Source organism: Bombyx mori, chromosome 1 (assembly GCF_030269925.1).
Source record: "Bombyx mori chromosome 1, ASM3026992v2".
Taxonomy (NCBI): domain Eukaryota; kingdom Metazoa; phylum Arthropoda; class Insecta; order Lepidoptera; family Bombycidae; genus Bombyx; species Bombyx mori.
In genome coordinates this window covers 13838301-13853613 of record NC_085107.1, presented here as the reverse complement: position 1 = coordinate 13853613, position 15313 = coordinate 13838301, and the positions used below count along the sequence as shown (strand labels likewise).

The 15313-nt window shown below is 35.0% G+C and overlaps 1 protein-coding gene across 1 annotated transcript in view; it reads left to right on the top strand.

Annotated features, from left to right (window-relative positions):
• Window positions 1-15050, top strand: part of LOC101740160 (sterol regulatory element-binding protein cleavage-activating protein) — a 35002-nt gene extending 19952 nt beyond the window's left edge. The window contains exons 16-22 of the mRNA XM_012696353.4: window positions 559-727; window positions 2314-2427; window positions 3596-3705; window positions 4569-4716; window positions 5427-5572; window positions 6814-6934; window positions 7882-15050. Of these exons, the coding sequence (XP_012551807.1) occupies window positions 559-727; window positions 2314-2427; window positions 3596-3705; window positions 4569-4716; window positions 5427-5572; window positions 6814-6934; window positions 7882-8012 (939 nt within the window). The 3' untranslated portion in view covers window positions 8013-15050. The remainder of the gene's footprint in view (window positions 1-558; window positions 728-2313; window positions 2428-3595; window positions 3706-4568; window positions 4717-5426; window positions 5573-6813; window positions 6935-7881) is intronic.
• Window positions 15051-15313: the final 263 nt, after the last annotated feature.

The following is a 15313-nucleotide window of genomic DNA, read 5'->3' as shown; positions in this document are numbered from 1 at the left end:
TCTCGCCGGATCTTCTCAGTGGGTCGCGTTTCCGATCCAATGGTAGATTCTGCGAAGCACTGCTCTTGCTAGGGCCAGTGTTAGCAACACTTCCGGTTTGAGCTCCGTGAGTTCTTCTACTAGCACAGTGATTTTCTTTTCATTGCCTTTGTAGGCAGACGAGCATACGGCCCACCTGATGGTAAGTGGTCACGGTCGCTCATGGACGTCAGCAATGCCAGGGGCAGAGCCAAGGCGCCGCCTACCATTAAGTACTCTCCACAAGCCTGGTTTGAAGAATGACATGTCATAGCGCTCTGAAAACGCCGTGGAGGGGAATTCGTTCCAAAGCCGAATCTAGAATAACCCCTCGAGGTTACTAGAATAAGTAGGATAAAAAAAAACATATATTTTTTGTTTTTCTATAAACGATGGGCGTTAATCTGACAAACAGATTCACAGTGGGAGTCACATTTTTTTTTTATTATTTCAATATGTTACCTAATGAAAAATTATGAGTTAAGTTATCTAGGGCGAGCTGTATATGATCGGTTTAAGTGAGTGTGGGTAGTGATGTAGTGCGTGTGCGGGGGCGGCGAGGGCGTGACGCACGTGCGGGCGCTGGCGGGCGCGGCGCGGGTGTGTGCGGCCTCGCTCTCCGGGCACCTCACTCTGATGCGCCTCGACGCCTACAACAGTGCGTCGGGCGCCCATGTCGACTGGGGCTTCAGCACCGCGCACAGACGAAGTAAGCACCCGAGCTGAGAGAGAGAGAATACACTTTATTGCACACCAAAACACAATTTACATTCAAAAAACAGTCAAAAAGCAGATAGATTTGTACAATAGGCGGTCGTATCGCTTAAAGCGATCTCTTCCAGACAACCGTTTAATTTACAGAAATTCTGGAAAATATAAAAATATAGCAGCTATATTGCGGTGTACTAAATACATATATATACCATTTACATATAATATGAAATATATAGTTAACTGATTTATATACCAATATACATACTTACATACAATACATACTAATATACTTACATACACATAATAAATCAACAGTATGGAAATTATAAATGATAATGATGCAAACAAACAGCACTAAGCATATAAGTAGTGTTCCTTCACCATTCTTTTAAAACAGTTTAAAGTTGGAGCACTTCTCACTGCATCCGGCTACTCACTAATCGAACCGCCTGGACGGTGAATGAATTATCAAAGAATGTTGATGAATATATTAATATCGTCTTCGCTGATATATCGTCTTTTCGCATTGAAAGTGTATAATAAAAATATTCGAAATTGAGTTAATATGCGGAATCATTTGGTATAACCGGTATTTTTCTCATAAATACTGTCAAAAGAGCGTAGTATAGTTTTAGTTTTTTTTTTTTTTACTTTACCTATGTTTTGACTACTATTATTAAAATTAATATATCATTTTATCTTACTTAAAAGATAAATATTGATAGTGGTAAAAAAAAAAGAAAAATGTTGCAAAGATGATTAATATTAAAAATATCACATGTTAAACCTTTAAAATACTCTCCTGTAAAATTAGTAAGTTTTGAGATTATACAGTTTTAATGCGAGAAGACGAATATAACCACCTAACAGGAACGACTCGGAAAACTAAAGGCTCGCGCACATAGTTGGAATGGGGGGTTATTGCATAACAAAAATCCCACGTACTCCATTTTCGTGCATTTCATATGGACTATCGGACTGCAATATGCGCGAGCCTTCTGTCCTTTTGGAATTAATAATTTATTTTCGACCTTATCGTTTGAGTCTTTCCTGTTAACGTAACATATAATGTTGTTATTTTTTCTAAATATTACTAGCTTAGTTAAGGATGTCGTAATATAAATCTTGCTGCAAACGTTGAGATTATATCTTCATTGCATCAATATAACCAATAAATATAGTTCACTTCCAGATAGTGTAGATGAGATTTGACAATATACAGTTTGTAGTCTGTAGCTGTGTGTATTTAAATTTTAGTTGGTTCAAATAGTTTTAAATTACTAAGTTTTATTATTCAATATGGCTTTTTTTTTTTTTGAAATATTATTAAACTGTGCCACTTACAAAATGATCATATAATTTATACAAAATTGGTGCAGAATGAAGCAACATTTACTTTTGTGATTCATATTATTTTGACGAATAGCTCATTTATTTTTATTTATTTGCCAAGAATAACAAATACGTTTGCTTGAATTAAGTCGTAAATCTGTATTTGTGGGCTGCTTGGGATGTGAACGTAAAAAAGCACAGAGTATTTTTTTTTTAATTAACGTCAATGTCTTATTAATTATCTCACAGCGCACAAGCGGAACGGTTCGACCGGCTCGTTACAGACGAGCTTCGGCGTGAACGACGAAAGCTCCCGATACAGAACTAATTTCACCTACAAAAGCGATCCTAATGACGGAGAAGGTACGAATTGCATTCGATCGAACTTTAGTCAATAATGTATTTATTATACGCGGTGAACTTACCCTGCCGTTATTAACGAAAATATAAACTGTCTCGAAATTTGAATTTGTAATTCAAAAAGAATGAAAGACGCTTCATTTTCCCGGGATAATAGTACATTGTTTACCAAGGGAGAAAAGTAGGACATTCCTTCCCAGGATGAAATGTCCTACTTTTTTCCCGCGTTGCACATACTATTTTTTCTCCTACTAGACCTAAAGTTTGTGGAGTACCGAGCCGGGGTCCAGGGGCGAAGCCCCGGTGGGGTTTAATTTTTAAATAAACTACTACTAATTGAATAAGAACTGTCTAATAAACTCATCTTTGTTTAATACTTCACTATTAAAATTTATTGCCTTTTGTTTATTTCACTTTTACACTAAACAATATTGCAAATTACCCTAGCACAACAATGGCGGAAAATTCTAAGTGCATGAGAGTAGATGTAGACACTAACGCGCATGCGCACTTGTACCCAGGGAGGAAAAGTTACACTTTCTTCCCTGTACGGCGGGAGGAAAAGTTAGACTTTCTTCCCTGTACAGCTGGAGGAAAACCGAACTTTCGGCGTAGGTAGGATAAAAAAGAGTTGATTTTGTCGCTCTTTGTTCCGTAAACTACCATTCGATTTGTAGATCTGTTCGTACGTACGTAATCACGAACCATGGAACAAACTGTCGTATTTTAATACGTTTTTATTAGCTTCAGACGTATGTATGTTAGTATGTAATGGAATCTTTGAACATGATTTTGACCCCCTTCAAAAAGGCGGATTAACTTGAAATTTGGTATACTTATTAAGGACCGATGACAATTCAATATTTAAAAAAAGAAAAATGAAAAAAATTAAATATGAAAACATTAAATTCAGCTAAAAAATTAAACATAAATAATAGTTTAAAAAAACTAACAAAATACGTTTTTATAGAAAATCCAACTAAAAAATAGAAAATAAATTTTAATAAATTTGAATTAAAAATAGTATAAATATTTTATATATAAAAAAGTATTTTATGAACAGATATGAGCAGAGGGGTTGTTTTGATTATATCTAGTATAACTTAAACAGTGATGTTTCCTGTCTTTTATTTTTATAATCGAGTTAAATTATTTTATTATTAATTCATAGAGGTGGTGTGCGTTCGAATAGCGCAGTGCAGGCCTCATCAGCAGCCTGTTACTGAGATGCACTCGGAAGGCGGTCGCATCTTAACCGGAGGTCAGGATCACGTGGTCAAGGTAAAACAATAATAATAATAAATAATAAGCGTAAGGCCTTGTCCGCACTGCGTAATTCCGTAACACATTTAATCCTATAGGAGTAGCCGCACTGACGGTTAAAAAAAACGTACGAGAAAAAAATCTGTGATTAAGGCCTTGTCCGCACAGCGATATTTCACCGCGCGTTTTTTTTCTCGTAATTCTGTAACACATTTAATATTATAGGAGTATCCGGAGCAAAAAAAATCGCGCGGGAAAAAAATCTGTGACTTATGCAAATTGAACGCGAAGCGGTGCGATTTATTTCCGCGCGAATATTTTGTACCGTATAAAGTAAGTATGGCTATGTTCGCACTGTGGAATAAAATTCGAATAAAATTAGTTCGGTTGTCCATTTTACACGTGCGTCTCAGCCGAAAACTGAATTAAACTAACAAAAATATTACTAAATTTTATTCGCAGTGCGTACTAGGTGTAATTCCGATCGCGGAATTTAATACGCGATAATAAAAACCTCGAGGTCAAATATCGCTGTGTGGACGGGCCTTAATGCGTTTCGGTTTGAAGGGCGGGGCAGCCGTTTTAACTATACTGACACCTTAGAACTTATATCTCAAGGTGAGAGGCGACATTTACGTTGTTGTTGTCCATGGGCTCCAGTAACTACTTAACACCAGGTGGGCTGTAAGCTCGTCCACCAATCTAAGAAAAAATTGGTTGCATGATATCGAGATGATACGTCCCCTCTTTTTAATTTAACTGAATGATTAAACGTAATATTGACTGACTCGACGGCGCAGTAGTTAACGGCCCTGACTGTTGCGCAGAGGATCGTTGGTTCGATTCCCGCATCGGGCAAACTAAGATAAGCTATGTTTCAGGTGTTCTCTAGCGCGGAATTAACGCCTCTCTTTACACTGCACGGACACTGCGGACCTATAACCAGTTGCTTCATCGATCACGCGACTCCAACGATAGCTGGGAGCGGATCGCAGGACGGCCTCCTCTGCGTGTGGGACCTGCATACTGGTAACAAACCCGCATATATATATCGTTGTTGTAGTGATGAGACGCGAGGTGAAAGGATCGAGTGTGTTGTAAAACAGTGAGCTTAGTGAGAGTTTTTTAACGTTTTCGATAGCGTAAAAGTTAACTCAAATTTCTATGGAGTTGGAACGTTAGTCTACGTTTGACGCTAGAGGCGCTGTTCCAACTCCACACAAATTTATGTTAACTTTTACGCTATCGAGAACGAAATTAAGAAATAAATAAATAAAACTCGCACTAAGCACACCGATCTCGTGTCATGCATTATTTTTTAAATTTTTTATTGCCTAGATGCTTGGATGAGTTCACAGTCCACCTTGTGTTAAGTGGTTGCCGGAGCCCATAGACATCTACAACGTAAATGCCGCCACCCACCTTGAGATATGAGTTCGCAGAATCTACCACTAGTTCGGAATCGCGACCCACGGAGAAGATCCGGTGAGAAACTCAGTGGGTTTTATCTATAAGTTAGTTCGCTCGTCAAACTCTTAGGATAGTAACCGGTGCTTGAAGAGCCTAAAATCATCGAGAGGGGATCTGGGGAATCCGACATGTATCGGGTGATGGCGGCTTTGCGTTGCCCTATCGCCTAAGTTATATGTAATTAGCGGCGGCCACGATAAGAGAGGGTTTTCGTGTCGCGCCGCTTTGTCGAAGTAGTGGAATGACTAAAACTATATTTTGTGTTTCAGGCGCGTGCCTGTACAGTATGCAGGCTCACGACGGCGCAGTGACGTCACTGGCGTACACCGCCTCGTACGTTGTGTCGGCGGGCGCTGATGAACGACTCTGCATATGGGATCGCTTTCAAGGGCATATGCTCAACTCCATACACGTGGTGCGTTTAATGATCCGTACTTCACTGGTGGTAGGACTTCATTTGAGTCCGCGCGGGTAGGTACCACTACCCCGCCTATTTCTGCCATATTTCTGAAGCAGTAATGCGTTTCGGTTTAAAGGGTGGGGCAGTCGTTGTAACTATACTTGAGACCTTAGAACTTATATCTCAAGGTGGGTGGCGCATTTACGTTGGAAATGTATATAGGCTCCAGTAACCACTTAAAACCAGGTTGGCTGTGAGCTCGTCCACCCAACTAAGCAATAAAAAAATTCCCCGCTCTGCGTGTGGACATAAAGTTAATCTCACTTTCTTTCACGAGAACAAAGCAGGAACGTTGCTTTTTATTGTGGTAGGTCGTTTCAGTAAAGTACCCACCAACCAGCATATTTGTGCCGCGAAGCTGTAATGGGTTCCGGTTCGAAGGGTAGGGCAGCTGTTGTACTAAAGAACTGAGATGTATAGGGGTGGACGGCGGCATTTACTTATTATTGATGTCCATGAGCTCCATAACCAGGAGGCCGTAAGCTAGTCAGGAGCTGGGAATCGAACCCATAATCCTCAATCCAGCAATCAGGGGCGCTAAGTACTATACCACCGAGTCAGACAATCTTTGACCTTATATAATATTGCGTAGTACTTTGATGCTATTATTGACTTGAGTAGCTACTTGAGTAGTATTACTGGTGGTAGGACCTCTTCTGAGTGCGCGCAGGTAGGTACCATCACCCTGCCTATTTCTGCTGTGAAGCAGTAATGCGTTTCGGTTTGAAGGGCGGGGCAGCCGTTGTAACTATACTGAGACCTTAAAACTTATACATATTTCAAGGTGGGTGGCGCATTTACGTCATAGATGTCTATGGGCTCCAGTAACCACTCAATACCAGGTGGGCTGGGAGATCGTCCGCCCATCTAAGCAGTAAAAAAAAATATACTTAATGGATAGGCTAATATTTATATGAGTGTTGGACTCCCTTATAATAATGACAATAAATAATAATGTTAATTATAAATGCCCAACGAAACGGGCAAGTACGGCTAGTTATATTATATTACGAACATAATGTTTTATGTTAAACTTTAAATTGGCCCGCGAATCTTGTCGACTGACATCTAGTGACATCTGACACTTGCGTTTTCGGGAATTCCGATGGGGGCCGAAGACGCCCGAGTGCGACTTGTAGTGCCAGTGTTGCACGCTATACATGAATGACTAATTATAGTATGTGTTTTTTTTAAAGGGGCTCAATTATATGAGTCGTATGCTGCCCTTAACTCACACCCTGCTCGTGATGGGCGACAGAAGCGGCATCACCGTCTACGACCTGAGCAGCGGTGACGTCATAAGACGAGTTTTACTCGGTAAGGATTGCTTCTCACGGCTCCACACTAGTCGTTGGGTCTTCGTGTCACTTTTAGGGGGCACGGTTCGGGCCTCGGGGCACTTCCCTCTGCCCGGGCTTGGACTGCCTGCCTAACGAGGCAGGGGTCATGATTGTGCTTGCTTGCTGTGTGATGTGGTTGAGGCGATGATTACGATGTGATGAGGTGATATGTTGATAAGATGATTGGTGATGGGTGATGGGTTTGATTTACGAGATGGATGACACTAGTCGAGACGCACTGACGTACTGCAGTGGCGTAGCGGGGGGATCAAGGAGAGCGCCAAACGGTCCGCTAAACCAAAAAATGCTGGATAATTTTATTATAATTAATTTACTAGTCTAAAATAGTAAAATAGTCTTAAAAGGATTATGTACCAGCAGCGAGTTTCACTCGCTACGCCACTGACGTACTCACAGACGTCGCAATCTGAATGTAATTGTAATTATTACCTTGACACTAATAAGACACTTCAAGGATTGTCGATAAACTTATAGGCAAGTTTGTTTGTCACAGGAATATGTCGTTATACAGGCATTTAAAAAAAATGTATCTAACATGAATATTAAATCAATATAAATCAAAAATACAAAGTATACGATTAAAAAGATTCTTAAAATGAAGCGTAAAGCACGTAAAATACATATACAGTATAATTACTTGCGATAAAATATCTCGTGAGTCCGGTATGGACGATGCCGCCATCTTGCTTATCATAGGCAGTTGTGCCTTCAAATGTGAAGGCTAGTTGATATTTTGACTTCATATCTCAAGTTCCTCATAGAGTCCAGTAAGCGATCAGCACCAGCCCGTCTCAATTACGGCGATAACAACGAAGTTTTTTTACAAAGCCTAACCTCAATCCTGCAACTTCACATAAAGCACGCACTTTATAGCTACGTAACTCATTGTTTTTTTTTTTACAGGTCAAAGCGACGGGTGTATTTTCGTAAGACAAATATTGCCTCTGAAAGACGCTATTGTGTGCGATTACGCGAATCAATTGAGGATAGTGCGCTTCCCTCTCGTCTCTCGGCTCGATTTAAAGAGCGACTAAACATTATGTATCATAAACGAATAGCCTTCTGCAGTGTCTTATTTTATTGACGTAGCCTTTGTTAGGTAACACATAAATGGCCTTAACGTCGTGCATGAGAGCCATATTGAGCACCGCCAGTAGTCCTGGTAATGTTGAAGAATGCTAATCGTAATATTATATTTTAACTGTAATACTTTTTGCGAAGCGCGCAATGTAACGTAATAGAATCAGCTGACGGGCGAGGTCGTCGACCTCGGGGTGAGAGACGCGCGCCGCCTTCGTTTCAGATACCGCCTTCGACTTCGAAATATTATCGGCATACAAACGAATGATTTCACTTTAGAATAATTTTCAACTTATAATGGTTTCTAAGAGATATTTTTTTAAAACGGTGGGTATAAATATCCCAGGATTATTCAAACAAAAATACGTCTGCACTTATGTGCGCACGTAAAAGTTACTACACACACACATCTTTGGCGTATAATATAAATTATTTTCTAACTCAACAGATATCAACAAAAAATATTAACGTTTACCTACTCATAAATTATACATACATAAATACATTCTCACATCTGGATACACAATTTTTATAACCGTAATAAATTATGTGTTACACGCTGAAAAAATAGACTCGGCTGTTTTCCAAAACACGCCACAAGAATTATAACCTCAAAAACTATAGATCAGTATAAAATATTTTTTTCTGTCTAGGGTGCAAAATTTTGACTGCGGAAACAGTTCCCTTACAGCCAGTTGTTTTAAATTTAAATTAATTACCATAAATCTCATTATAACAACGATTTTACATGAATCCATGAGGCTTAGAGCGGCCCAATTACATACGTAAACAATAGTGTATACAGTGTTAATGGAAAAAAGTTATCCGATTTAACATATTTGTAACTTAATAATATAACAATAGAAAATTCGATTATGCACGCATTAAATTTAAAATAAATTAGTTCGCCTTTATGAGAGTTTGCAATGATCCTGTGGAAGTTTTTAATTTTAAACTACAACAAAGCAACCTTTTGTATTGGAACATTGACAACGTACAAACATCTTTATTAAATTGAAATAAATCTAGATTATTAAATAGATGATAGCCTTAATCGCTCATAGTATTGTTATTATTAAATATTTACAGTAGTATTTACATATTATGTTGAAACGAGATTTTGGTTAGTTTAAATTAATTCGATTATTTATTATTTTAGTGTAATAATAATGAGTTTAGTAAGGTTTTCGCTAACAATAAAACGGACCAATTTTACTGTGTGAACACGTCTAAAGTAATTAAATTCATTTATAATAAAATAAGTAGCCGAAACGGTGCAGCAGTGCGGTGTTATGCACATCAGATCAAGGGGTATTTGGGTTAAGTAAGATTTCTCGCGACATTTCGTTTAAACGCGACGTTTAGCTTAGTACGCGACACTTCGCTTGATACGCGACATTTCGCTTAATACGCGATATTTCACTTAATACGCGATATTTCGCTTAATACGCGACATTTCATTTAATACGCGACATTTCGTTTAATACGCGACATTTCGCTTAATACGCGACATTTCGTTTAATACGCGACATTTCGCTTAATACGCGACATTTCACTTAATACGCGACATTTCGCTTAATACGCGACATTTCGTTTAATACGCGACATTTCGCTTAATACGCGACATTTCGCTTAATACGCGACATTTCGTTTAATACGCGACATTTCGCTTAATACGCGATATTTCGCTTAATACGCGATATTTCGCTTAATACGCGACATTTCGCTTAATACGCGACATTTCGCTTAATACGCGACATTTCGCTTAATACGCGATATTTCGCTTAATACGCGACATTTCGCTTAATACGTGACATTTCGTTTATTACGTGACATTTCGCTTAATACGCTACATTTTGCTTAATATGCGAAATTTATCTTTGTAATTAAAAGTCCGTTTATTAGGTATCAGCATCAACAGTTTGATTTTTTCAATTGAAATTCAATTAAGCTTACTCCATTCAAATAACTGAAAAAGATTTTTCATAATGAAACTTTTTCCAAATTTTAAACTTTAAATAGCTCTATTTAAAGTTGCAAATGTCGCTTAAATCAAATAGGCTTTCACCTCTCTATATAATAATTATTATCCATCCAAAACTGTGTCTGCTAAAATATAAAATTAATTAACATATTTCTCTTATCGATGTTAGTAAGAGTTGATAAAATACAAGGTCGTTGTTTCAGTGCAATTTAGATTCGGTTCTTATGTCTCCTCGTCGCGGAGTCTACGCGATTTCCACATTTTAATAAACGTTAAACTTTAAGCGGTATTTTGGTTAGCTCGAATCTGCGGACCGTTGTCCTATTTGACGGAGCCCTGTGTGGTATGCAGAATAGCGTAATCAGTAAACAAACAATGCTTTTCCATTCGTTCGTCGGAATCCAGCCAAGAACGAACTACGAAAGAATAATCGGGTGGGTAGCACTGGCTCTTACGATTGAGCACGATATTTCACAGGACTAAAACCCTTATTCGTATCGTTGATGGATATGAAGCGTGTTCGCTGGCTTGTCTACCGGAATATTACGCGACAATACTTTCTCAAAAATGAACATATTAAAAGAATGCTTATACATGTTTGTCTTATTCGTGTATTTAGTTCACACAGTAGTCATCCCTAGAACGAATGTATAAAGTATTTTAAATTACTTGTTGATTGATTAGTTGATATAAAAGTTAGTAATTTTTTTTATATATATAGTACAATAATAGTTTTATAATTGTGTGTTGCGGCTTAAAAAAAAAAAGAAAACTATATGTAATTAACATAACATTTAGCGGACTTTGCGTGACCATGAAGTGCTGAGGTGCTTGAAAAAGGCACTAAACACTTTGAACACAATTAGAATTCATATTTTATCAAAGGTCGTGTTAGCTGTAATATACGAGTATACTTTAACGTGAAAAAAATCGAAATGTTCTATTTAACCGCACCGGATTAGTGTGCCAGTAGTTATTCACCGTTCTTGTTACTGGGAAATATTACAAAATGAAAATAAGTTTTCATCTACTAAAACGAATAGGGTAATTGCAATGGTTTAGAGAGAGAGAGAGAGAGAATACACTTTATTGCACACCAACACAATTTACATTCAAAAAGTAAAACAGTAAAAAAGCACATACATTTGTACAATAGGCGGTCTTATCGCCAAAAGCGATCTCTTCCAGACAACCGTTTAATTTACAGAAATTCTGTAAAATATAAAATTATGGCAGGTATGTTGTTATATTTACAGAAATAAAAAAAAAACCTTTTTTAGTGTAGGAAAGCGTCTTAGTTAATTATAAACAAATCAAATGAGTATTGGAACAAAAAAAAAATGAAAATACTAAGCATAAATTAAAGTGAATTTTACTTATATATTTATAATCTGTATATTGCTAGTATATTATTCGGTTTTCTTGAATAGTAACAATAATAAAAAAAATACTTTAACTGTTTAATCTGTGGTTTTTACTGTCACCATATTATTTTGAACGTTTTTATTACTTTAACTTGGTCACGAACAACACTGTAATAATACGGTAATAATACAATAAAAATTCAAACATGCGGGATTCGACCGCAAAAGCGATTTCAATTAAACATATATTGGCTTTTTAATTGTTACCAGAATACGCCTAATGCGAAATCGAATTAATACCGAAATAACCGTACCTGTTCTATTAAAACATAGCATTGTTGGTATTTACAAGATTATACTGCACAGAACCCATAATAATGTATTATATTTTAGTCTTATTATTTATCCATTTTATTGCGGTGTTTTTGATACAGTATTCTATTATAATTTCCATTGAATATATCCACTAAAATAGTACCTATATGAATATAATAATTCTCGTTCCGTCCACGGGAATGATTGCTAGTATTTTAAAGTATGCAGGAGTCGCAACTCTCAATTGTTGTTGACGCTAAGTACTTAATCAATTAGACAAATATACAATATAAAACATAGACACATTACCAATAAATGAATAGAAATACATTATTTAAGATTTTGGAAACATCAAAATATTGACTGATGTTTGTTTAAATAAATAATGTGATAAATTAATTAAAGCAAAACACGATTGAATTATTAATGTATATTTTGAGTTACAGCGAAGAATACAAAACCGTCGATAATTCATAGATGTTAAAGTTCACAGAAAATAATAAAAAATATGTTATTAAGAAACATGACCAAATGGCCCTTTAGTTAAATTTATAGAAATAATAAATATAAATTATTATTTAAAATTATATATACGCTAATCACAAGAGAAAAGAAAAAAATGCAACTTATCTAGAAAACCTAATAAAAAAAAGATTCACAAACATTTCCCAGTAACAAACGCTTTTAGGGACAACACTTTTATTATTTTCATAAGATAAATGATTTATTTATTTATTATTGTATTGATAAAGTCTACGAGAAATAAAAGTTCGTTTTTGTGAAACAAAATAAATCCCACATGTTATTTTTCAGTATTCATTAAAGACTGGAATGTCGTGTACCCATTATTTTAAATGTAATTCTAAAAGCAAATTAAATCACAAGAATTATATCCGTCCTTATAACTTTACGATATATCGTTTCGATTTATTAACATCGTATCGTTTGCTTTGCCTATTTCATACCGAGTCATAATAATATATTGATTTTATGTAAAACAGCTGACGCCGCTTCCATTTGTTTGTATTTTTAATTATTTGAACTAGCTCCGAAGAGCTTTACACTAGTAGTCAATTAATTACATTATGTAAACGTATACGGAGTTCGTGAAAAATTTAACTGGAATAAATTTATTCTGTACTGAAATTAAATTAGTATGTATTTAGGTACAGCTAATACTAAAAGTAACTTTTAAAATTGAAGTTTTGCACAAAATCGTAAATTTTATGGTAAAAATTGAATGCGTCCTAAGGACAGTGTGTTTGTTTGATTACCGCTCATTTTCATACGCGACTTAATAACACACATATAAAAATACAAGTTTTTCGACAATAAATAACTAAATGTTATAGTACAAAAAAAATTATTAAAGATAAGATAAACAATTTCTTTAACTTTTCAGGTTTAAGTACCAAAATTCTATTTTTAGGCAATCTGTGTACTATATTATATGTGTGGGAATATATCGTATTGCGTTATATTATAACATTACTAAAATACAGTAAACGTGATACATAATAATTTAGTGAATTACTCAGCGTGATTTATCCTTGTTAAATTATATTAATGGTATATACATATGTTGTTTAGAGATGTAAATAATTATTAATAATGGCTCGGTGTTTTTTATCTCTAAATATCGATGCGATTTTATGATAAGCTGGAATTCAAAACGGATTCATGAATCATGGTTGTCACCTATTTAATATATTTTTTTAGTATAAATTTATATAATATAATTTTAATGACCAGAAATGAACTCTTGTCATTTTTAGTTCATTGCTTATTCTTACCTTCTTCGTATCGTCTTTTGGCGTTTCTGTTTTAAAAAAGGCCTATCAACAAGAGTTATTCAATAATTGGTTTATTTGTGTGCGTGTTCAACTAAATTTTATTGTAAAACAATCGGTTTTGGAATTCGAGACGTGTTTTGTTAATTAGCCTACATATGTAACAATACGTTAAGATGACATTTCTAAAAGGTATGTAACTGAAGGTAATAATAATATATTCGCATCACAATTTTAAATGTAGATTCAATTAATATGCATAAAATATAATGCAATTCAGTGTTTAGAAGCTTACAAAATCAATAATGAAAATGTTCATTGTATTAAGTTGTTGAGTTCCTTAGAATCCTGTGGGACGTACGAATGTCTTAGTGCTTAATTAATTAATGTAAAACTTTAAAACTGAATGCGTAAAACAATTTCATACATCTTACTTAATACCAAAATACAGTTAAGTTATTTTGCAGAAACCCGTATTCATAAACATGTAAATCATTTGAAATAACGTTTGTTGAAATTGTTTCAATCGATTCTACATATTACAAATTTTTAGCAAACTATGTACTTCAGTATTTCTAAAGATTCAAATATAATTTACTTAAAAATATCTTTATACATTATTATGAAATGAAACTCGTAAGGATAATACTTTATTTATGTACTACAAATTTTAAACGGCTAATGTTCCTGTGAACTTATTTATTTTACTTAAAACAATAACAATGTAAAACAGTCCGCCGAGACATTCCTTACTGAATATTATCATATCATAATTCAGCCCAAATTAAAGTATTATAATGTTTTAAATAACATTTCTACAGTTTAAATCCGGACAAAAAATATTTTAAAAGTATTTTGTAGTATTTTAAGTTCCGAACTACTTTTAATAATTCATGCTTTATAAAACACATCAACAAGATTCATAATATTAATTTATAACTTTTTAATTTTCCATTGAGTGTTTAAATCAATCAAAAACATATCAGCTCACTTTACAAAACTGTATTATTTTAACCTGTATAGTATCAAATTTTAAGTAAATTTCCAACTTAAATTGATTAATTTTACTATTCTTTTAGAATATAGCATAGACTAGCTAGGTACACCTTAATTTGGAACTTATGCATAATTTTAAATCACAAAGTTTTTTCATGTATTAAAATAATTGAAATAAAATAATCGTATTATGTAAGATAGATGTCAACATTACATATTATTACTACATATATTATATCTGACGTATATTATAAATGAAATGTAAATTGACTTCTTGATCATTATCGCTAAAAGTTATGACTGGTGGTATTTCGCGCAACCTTCATTTCAAAAGTATGGAAACTTCTAAAATCAGAAAACTACTTTAATTAGTGTGATGTGTACACTATCCAAACTCCTGCCACAATATAATACAATATTTTTAACGTTTTTTCGTCTATTCTTGTTTTTCAATTATGAAATGTATGGTTATTTCAATTATTTTACTGCTTACCTATTTTTATTATGTACCAATTTTAATAAAGGTTTTGTTACATAACACAACCGCTGTTTTTTTTTTCGGATTGAACCAATGAATTTTCAGATCTTTTTGTTTCCAGTGAGTGAATTTCGTTATTTCTCAATAATCTGTACTACTTTCTCCTCATTGGGTTAGTTGGTTACTGTCTTTTTTTTTTTCCTACCTAAACTGATAGCCTTGAGAGGCTATTTCAGCGTAACCTTAACTAGTAGGTGAGCTCGCGGGGCTCAAACTGACGACGCTGCTAACACGAACCCTAGCAAGAGCCGTGCTTAGCAGAATCTAC